At 49.6% G+C, this 8,668-nt stretch overlaps 1 protein-coding gene across 1 annotated transcript; it reads right to left on the reverse strand.

The window, feature by feature from the left end:
* Positions 1 to 1,281: 1,281 nt before the first annotated feature.
* On the reverse strand, positions 1,282 to 5,281 carry LOC132586221 (uncharacterized). Its single transcript, XM_060258219.1, has 8 exons — positions 5,168 to 5,281; positions 4,944 to 5,003; positions 4,709 to 4,776; positions 4,113 to 4,211; positions 3,773 to 3,938; positions 3,288 to 3,352; positions 3,013 to 3,108; positions 1,282 to 1,833 (listed from the first exon to the last, which is right to left on the reverse strand). The coding sequence occupies exons 1-8, from the start codon at positions 5,202 to 5,204 to the stop codon at positions 1,570 to 1,572; spliced, it is 855 nt and encodes a 284-aa protein (XP_060114202.1). The 5' UTR covers positions 5,205 to 5,281; the 3' UTR covers positions 1,282 to 1,569.
* Between the last annotated feature and the right edge of the window lie 3,387 nt (positions 5,282 to 8,668).

The raw sequence follows: 8,668 nt of genomic DNA on the forward strand, positions 1-8,668 counted from the left end.
CTGGTCTCAAAATGAGTCACTTCACAAGCAACAGAATCCTGACATTTTATTATGCAGGACAGAGGCCATGGAGAAGTATCACACAAACAAAGCTGAACAAATGCACACAGTTTTCCCAGGCAGCAAGAAATCACATATTGAGTCCTGCTGCTGTTGCTGAAGTAGTGTCCCAGAAGATCTTTGCTGGACAAGTCCATCAAGTGCAGCATTCTCCTTTTCACGGTAGCCAACCTGGTAGTTCAAAGAAGCCCAGCAGCTCTCCCCTGTATTTCCCCCCTTCCCTTTTAACTAACCCCTGCCTGATCTCAGAGAAATTTCCACTTTGCCATATCTGATTTTAAATGTTGGATCTTCTGGTCAAGATGCTAATTTACATATATGCTACACTTAATAGGTGTGACCACCTTAGTTCTATCCAGTAACTTCCTATGTCAGGCTATTGTGGTCCAGGGTCCTTGCCTCTCACCATTTGTGCCCAGACTGTCTGCTCCAAAGCAAGGTCATTGAGGGTACCTAGAAATCTTGTTGCTGGCACAAGGTAAACATGTGTGTGCAGCCCTCCAGGGGGAGGGTAGTCTGTCTCCCCCTCCTTCAGCCATGAAAATAATTATTCATTGCCAAGGAAATGATCAAATAGGTTAATGACAGTAAATAATATAAAACAAATTCCTGGCAGTAAAAGCAACAGAGTGCAATCTTGGTTACAAGCCCAGTGGGGCAGCAGCAACAGCCATTGATGCCAAAGACTCCTAATTCCTAGAAAGCAGCAAGGTTTAAACAAATTTTTATTGGTCTTAAAGGTGGCTCTGGACTCAAAATTTATCCAGCAAGAACTTCAGTCTCACTTATTGCTTCCTGAGGGCAGCTAGTGAAGGAAGGGTGGCTGAAAATTCTGTTAAGTAGCATTGAGGGGATGCTGGTGCCACAGTGGGGAAGGCAAAACCCCTAGCCACGGAGGGAAAAACAATGCACTTTCCTTCTCACACATGGAGGAGGAGCATGCGGAAAAGACTCAGCTTTGCCTGGACCTTCTCTTTCTCCCCTTTGCAATTTTAAAGATATCTCTTTCACCTTCTCCCAAATCAGTCCTCCCCGCTGCTTGGCTCTGGCAAATCATCGGACTGGTAGAGTGAGCAGATTGACTGCCAGCAATGGAAGGGGCTGCTTCTTCACCAAGCCTGCCAGGGCCCGTTGTGTGCAAGAAGCAGTCCCACCGCACTTCCAGGATCCTCACTATAAAAAGCAAGCGAGACCCGACAGCCATTCCTAGGGGCACTGCTCTGACCCAGAGCACCTGCTCCAGCCCCGCTCTGGGTCTAACTAGAGCAAAGCAAGAGGCAGGTAGAGAGATGAACTCCATTGCCAAGAGACACAAGCCAAAGGTTTGGGACAGAAAGCATTGTGCATAAGCTCTGCTCAGCATAGGGTGAAAGAAGGAGGGGGTATTTTCCTGAACGCCTGCCCCTTCTTCTTTGCAGAGGGATCCTAACCCATAAGAGGGAGCCACACTAGCCCGCAGGCATGGTCTCAAGCCCAAAGACCCATTCTTCAACCTCAGAGGCCCAGCTGTCAGTGGGACCCCAAGGAGAACAACAGGGCATAGTTCAGGCCCAGTAGTGCCACCCCAGTTAGGAACTGAAGCAGGGGGGCAGGAGCCAGAGACCCAGCCTGGTTGAAATGCACTTTGCCATCCAGCTTGAGGCAACTGGTTTTGGGCATAGCAGGGCAGCATTCCTGATAGCAAGGTGCAGTGGATCCAGTGGTGCAGGGCCGGCCAGATGTTTTGCAGAGCTTGCTGCAGCCTGCCACGTAGTGGGGTCCTGTTTTCTTCATCTGGAAGGAGAAAAAGCAGCAGTCAGGTCCTGGCTGCAGCTACCAGACCTGTGTGATTGAGAGCTACAGCCCTTCCTGAGGAGGGCTCCGTGAGGGGCTGAGGATTACCAAGGCCCAGATTTAAGTAGTGTTGCCAATCTCCAGGTGGGGCTTGGAGATCTCCCAGCATTATAATGGATTTCTAGACTATGGAGATAAGTTCCTCTGGAGAAAATGGCTGTTTGGAGGATGGTCTCTACGGCATTATACCACACTGAGATTCCTCCCCTTCCCAAACCCTGCCTTCCCTTCACCCCAAATCTCCCGGAATTTCCCAACCTGGAGTTGGCAACTCCAGCAACGACTGTGGGGCTTTTTGGCACAGTGGTGGTAGAAGCGCAACCTATTTGGGGGATAGCTGGAACAACAGGGTGCAGAAGTGGAAGGTGTTGGCTTGCCAACCTCCAGGTGATGACTGGAGATCTTCTGCTATTACAATTGACCTCCAGACAACAGAGATCAGTTCATCTGGAGAAAATAGCCACTGTGGAATGGGATTATACCCCATTGAAGTCCCTCCCCTCCCCAAACCCCACCCTCCTCGTGCTCCACCTCAAAATCTCCAGGTATTTCCCAACCCAGAGATGGCAACACTCATTAATAGATCCATTCGTTTCTCAGGCTTCAAAGCACAGCCTCTAGTTTGGCAGTTCAGGCAATACATAGCTAATGGGTTTCAGGGCTGCCAACTCCAGGTTCTGAAATTTGGAGTGGAGTCTTGGGAGGCCAGAGTTTTGGGGAGAGGAGGGGCCTCAGCAAAGTATAATGCCATAGTGTATTGTTCAAAGCAGTCATTTTCCCCAAGGGCACTGATTTCTGCCATCTGGAGATCAGTTGTAAATCACAGGAGAACTCCAGGTCCACTGGAGGTCAGCAGTGCTCTCTGACAGTTGTGCCTCTTCATGCTCTTTCCAACAAAAGTGGAGGCCTCAAACAAGCCAGCTGACTCCTGCTTCCAAGGTGCCATGGCAACCGTCTCACAGGGACTCACTGGACAGCTGTTTTGTTATGGGTGTGGAGAGAGGTCATAGGAAGAATGGGTTCCTGAAACAAGTCACAAGCCAGGCCTGAAAGAACACAGTGCAGCATGGCAAGAGCCTGGTGTTAGGCCTATGTAAGGGGACAGCTAAGAAACAGTACCTCACAGAAGTCAAAACCCACAATGCAGCCGACTGAAGCCTTTTGGCTCTTGTAGCAGCCATCTCCGTGGCAGGTGAAAGCTGAGCACACTTTCCCCTGGAAGGAAGAAAAACAGGCAGTCTCACAGCTCAGAAAATAATGCCCATTGTTGGGTCAAAATGGAGCATAGGACAGTGAGAGGTAAGAGCATTACTTCCACAGCAGGACAAGAATCCTAGATAGTCAGGGGAGCTAGGGAAATGTCACATCTTGTACAAACATGAAATGGCACCTACGTTTTTTGGGGGTGCTTTGGTGGTAGTAGTTGTGGGAGCTGGCGTAGTGGTGGGTGGCAGGTCACCTGGAAGAAACACAAGAGCAGAAGAGAGTGGAAAGAGAGTACTTTCACATGGCAACTGTTTGCAAGTTGATTTTGCTGTTCTTACACAGTAAAAATCCAGTTGCAAAAAACATTCTTTAGTGTGTGCGAATGCAGCCAGGGTTTGTGGCCTCAAGGGAAAGCTGTCAACAATAAACTGCTATGGTGGGATCCTTCTTAGACAGTTCTTGGTTCTGGGGATCTGGTGAGAAGGTGCAGTTGCATTCCCAGAGGATTGGCAAAGCCCTGCCTGAGAATATAGCTTGGCCCAGAAGCCCCACTATTCACCCCTGGATGGAAATCTCAAACAAGCCATACATATCCTAGTGCCAGAGCTATCATGGGTAGCAAGGAAAAGACTCAGCATTTGCTGAGGACATGGCTCATGTTAGGTTTGCTTACCGTAGGCTGTGGCATTGAGGCTGAGGCAGTTGGGCGAACCACAGCACTCCAGTGTGCACAGGTTCATGCTAACACTGCCATTGGTCATGCACATCTCAGTGTCGTTGCTGCTGCCACACTCACTGCTGCACCGGGCCGTATAGCTGGTGCTGTTGAACCGGTAAAGCTGAAAGAACCACAGAAGCATTAGCTGGGGCAAGCAAACAGCCAGACTTTTCCCAGGTTGTCTTAATGGGAAGGGGGAGAAGGGTGTATTCCACTTCCTGCCCCAAATTACCCACTCCCTCCTTGGCTGTTCTGCATAGAAGGGCCTGCAGGGTGGTGTCTTGGGTCTCCTTACCTCACAGTGAGTTGCGTTGTGGCAGGGCTCTGTGTTGTTGCCATGAGCTTCTTCCTGGTAGCATCTCTCGCCAGAGCACTGGAAGCTTTGACAGGTAAGCTGTAAGGAGAGGAGGCAGTTGGGTTACCAGCTCCAGGTTGGGAATTTCCTGGACATTTAGGGATAGAGCTTGGGGAGGATGGGGTTTGAGGAGGGGAGGGACCTCAACAAGGTACAACACCATAGAGTTTGCTCTCTGAAGATGCTGTTCTCTCCAGGGGAACTGATCTCTGTTGTTTGGAGATCTACTGTAATTCCAGGAGGTCTCAGGCCCCAATTGGAGGCTGGCAACCCTAGGAGGCAGTGCCCTTGCAGAGTCCAAAGGTGTTCCCTGGCCACATGCCCAGTGCATTGCCAGCAGAATCAGCTGCTACCTGAGCCCTCCTTGAGGTCTGTCACCTTGCCAGTTGCCCTTTACATCTCTTCCTCCCTGCCCAGCAAGGGCCTCCACCATCTCCTGACTTCCTGTCCCACCAGAGGTCTTCCCCAGAAAGTCTTCCCTCCCTGCAGTTCCCACCCTTACTCCCATGCCGCAGCTAGTGGCTGAGTTTCCTTACAGGCATCATGACAGTTTTGTTCATTGTGCTGTCTGGGACCAGGGCTGCTCCTGAAATGGGCCCAGGATCTGGAAGAGAAGAGAGGGATGAGCATACGGCAGTCTCAGCCCTGGAGGAGGTGAAGATCTCAGGCATGGGAAGTCCTCCCTGCCAAGGCACTAGCCTGATCACAGACAGGTCCGTCCTGGGGCATGATGACTCTCCTCCCCTCCCAGCATGCACCTCTTTCTCTCACCTGCTGATGCACAAACATTCCAAGTGCTGAAATGCAGAGCAGCCCAGAACAGAAGGAAGCCTACAGAATGAGATAGGTAGATCAGAACAGGCAGAAATCCAAAAAGGGAAGAGCTTCCTAGCTTGTTCTGAAAGTGTCTAGAACCTATCTTCAGCAGGTGCTTGCTCCATGACAGGAGACTACAACCCAGAAAGCACTCCCTGCACAAGAATGAAGGCTCTTACCTTGGGATGACATGATCCGGTAGCTGGGACGTGCCATTGTTAATCACAGGGACTTGCTGCTACTGGGACCTTAGGCTGGGGAGAGTAACATGTTCCTTTTGAGAGAGGAATTTGAAAGGCAGCAAGGCAGATCCCACTAAGACATGAAATCTAGAAGTGAAATACACCTCTCCCCCCAAAAAACACCTAGAACCATTTGTCTACCAGGCAGCCTGAGCAATACTTTGCAATTCATGTTGCTCTCTTTTGGCCTCTTCTGCCAGAACTAAAGGGAATAAAAAGGCATATAAAATTCTCTCTTGGGCTGTGAACTATTGCTCCATCTGGCCAATATGCCTTACATGTTCCAGAGCTTGTGATGCTCTGACCATAACCTCTGCTCCTGCGGGAGGAGAGGCCCAGAAAGGGACAGCCAGCCAGGCAGCACACTCATTAGCCTTGCTTTCCCAGAGGAAATAGTTGGCTCTTGCTGCTCCTTAGACCAGGATGACCATATGTGGCCATCTGTTTCACAGGGCGGCTTGTGCCACTGGCAGCAGCTCACTCCCCACAGGCTGGTACCAGGCCTCAACCAAGCACCTCATGGACCCACAGAGCACTAAGTGTCCTCAGCATGCTCCCTCCCTTCCTCCCATGTCTCATAGGACTGATGTTGGCCAAGACCACCCAGTGCCAAGCTGGTCATCAAGTGCCCTTCTGCAGCCCAAAAGACACAGCAAACCCCACACCTGGATCTCCATGGGAAGCACTCTCAGTGGGAGTGGAGAGCAACTTGGTTTCTCCCTAGGGGGCTGATCAAACTTTTGCCAGCCTTTCCATTGTTTTGATTTTGGTGTTAATGTGAACTGCTTTGGGAATTCTGAATGCAGAAATGGCCAGTTGACTAGAGGACCATTCACTATGGTTGCTTCTGCCCTTTGGACTTCCCTTCCCTGCTTCAAGATTGTGAAAGTTCAAGCTAGTTCCAGAAGCCCTGTCTCTGAGGAAAAAGCTTTCTGTAGCCAGGATTTAGTAGCTCATGTCAATCATAAATCTGGGGATCGGTTTTATTTCATAACTGATCTATAAGTTCCACTCTAGCAAGAACATATTTAGAATAACAAATGTTGTCAGCCTCTGGGTTCATGAGAGGGATCTCTAAGAAAGGCCTTCATGAAAATACATGGTCACTTGGTGTCTCATAAAAAAACAAGACTCTCTAGAGAAGGCAAAAATGCTTGGAAAATTTAAGGCAGTTATAAAACTTCCATGTGAGATGGATTGACTCAATAAAGAAAGACAGGACCCTTAGTTTGCAAGACATTTTGGAAAGGTTATTAATTCAAAGGGTTGGAAGGAACTTGATGGCATTTTTAACACATGTACACACACGGGCTGCAAGGCACATGCAGTCCTCCAAAACTTGGGCTCCTGAAATGTGGTCAATGCCATTGAGAGAAGGAAGAAAAAACATCTGGAAGTGACCTCAATGTGGAGAGAGAGGGATCCTACAAGCCTGACAAGACAGCAAGTTTCAAAAGCTCTGTTCTAGGTTTCCCTGCAGATCCCCCCAGTGGCTGGTGGCTGTCATGGAGACTGGAAAATGATAAGCCCCGAGGCCCAGAGTTGTTCACTAATGACACACACGGTTGGCCCAGCAACAGCCTGTTTAGCAGAGTCTCAGAGGGGAAAGAGTGGAGCCACAGACAGACGTCAAGAACAGCAACATACAGCTTGCCAACAAGGGTGAGCCAACGCCCAGTCAACAGCTCTGGCTGAAGCTTAGCCTGAGAAGACTAGACCATTCACAAAACCATCCCCACATCTTTTAGTGGCTTCTGTTGAAGCTTTTATCTGGAGAGTGAGGGAGAGTACACTCACTCATAGCAAGGATGTGCAAAAATAGTGCTTGGCCCTTCCAGCCTCAGCACCTGGAGATACTGCTTCACATCTGCTAATCTCTAAATCCTTGTGATGCTGCTGGCTGTACCAAAATCGAGGCCCTACTGGAAATGCAGGAGGTTGTCATCCTGAACAAAAGACCAATGCTGCATCTCTGGTATCTGGTACTACTACATGGTTATCATCCTCTTGTGATCAAAAACATCTCTTGTAGTCTCAAACATTCAAATTCTCCACAGTTTATAACCAAATTTGCTCTTCAGAAGCCACCAGCCTCCAAACTACAGAACTGGGCAAGGAAGAGAGGGCAGCTCCCCACATACTGGGATAGCAAGAGAGAAATCATCCACCCACCTGTCCATCCATCCACCATTACTGTTCAGAGTTCCAGCCTGCATTGAGGATGCAGGACAAACCACCTTAGCTTTAAGCAGGAACTTCCAACCAGTCCCATGGGCAGAACATTCACTCTATCAGCCTTTCAATCTCAGACAACCACACCACTCCCCCAAAGGAACCCACCTGGTTCAGTTCACTTACCTGGCTCGCCTGACACCTATGGGGAAGCCCTGCTTGCCTGTCTGAGCAACTTCTGATTGCCTTCAACACTGGCAGAATAGATGCACCTTGGGGAGCCCTCTTCCACGCCCAGGCAGAGACGGCGCCAACCAACAGATGGAGATGAGTGGTAGGGATGGACGGATTCAGTTCCCTGATGCTGCAAGCAAGAAGCATTCTCTCCTTACCTGGGGCTCAGCCCATTGTTGAGAAACAGTTTGTGCGGGTGTGTTACACAATCTCAAAATCCTTGCTTCATTGAGAATTTCAGCCTTCCTGTCTGAGAAAGCTCATCTGGAAATGCATCCAACTACTTAAAAAACTTACATGAAGAAAAATAAACTGTTAACCTTTGAACAGCCCTCAGGAAGCCTGGTTCAGATGTCTCACGTTACACCCAAAGGGCATGCATGCAACACAATGCTACCTGACTTCTGGATCAAGGCCTTGAGAAAGCAGCTTTGTTCCTTTGGTAGGGTTGCCAGCTCTGGACTGGGAAATACCTGGAGATTTGGGGGGGTGGAGCTTGGGGAGGGCAGGGTTTTGGAAGGGGAGGGACCAAAGCAGAATACAATGCCATGAGGGTGAAGGTAGTCCCCTGTGCAAGCACCAGTCGTTTCTGACTCTGGGGTGACATAGTTTTCACAATGTTTTCAAGGCAGACTTTTTATGGGGTGGTTTGCCATTGCCTTCTCCAGTCATCTACCCTTTCTCCCCAGCAAGCTGGGTACTCATTTTACTGACCTCGGAAGGATGGAAGGCTGAGCCGGCTAGCTGAAAACTCCACTTCCACCCAGAACCGAACTCAGGTAATGAGCAAAGCTTAGGACTGCAGTACTGCAGCTTTACCACTCTGCACCACAGGGCTCTTGTGCCATAGAGTACACCCTCCAAAGTGGCCATTTTCTGCAGGGGAACTGATTTTGGTTGTCTGGACATCAATAGTAATAGCAAGAGATCTCCAGGTGCTACCTGGAGGGTAGCAACCCTATCCCATGGTGTTAGCCTCGCTTACACAGAGGAGATCTGAAGGATGCCCCCTTCCACTTACCAAATGTTTTG

This window comes from Heteronotia binoei, chromosome 17, assembly GCF_032191835.1.
Source record: "Heteronotia binoei isolate CCM8104 ecotype False Entrance Well chromosome 17, APGP_CSIRO_Hbin_v1, whole genome shotgun sequence".
Taxonomy (NCBI): Eukaryota; Metazoa; Chordata; class Lepidosauria; order Squamata; family Gekkonidae; genus Heteronotia; species Heteronotia binoei.

Bases quoted from the DNA above. Each gene is read 5' to 3' on its own strand.
- LOC132586221 (XM_060258219.1), bottom strand. From the start codon at position 5,204: ATGGCACGTCCCAGCTACCGGATCATGTCATCCCAAG. The intron at 4,212-4,708 runs GTAAGGAAACTC...CTCTCCTTACAG, and splicing joins ACAAAACTGTCATGATGCCT to CTTACCTGTCAAAGCTTCCA. The intron at 3,109-3,287 runs GTAGGTGCCATT...TCTTCCTTCCAG, and splicing joins CCAAAGCACCCCCAAAAAAC to GGGAAAGTGTGCTCAGCTTT.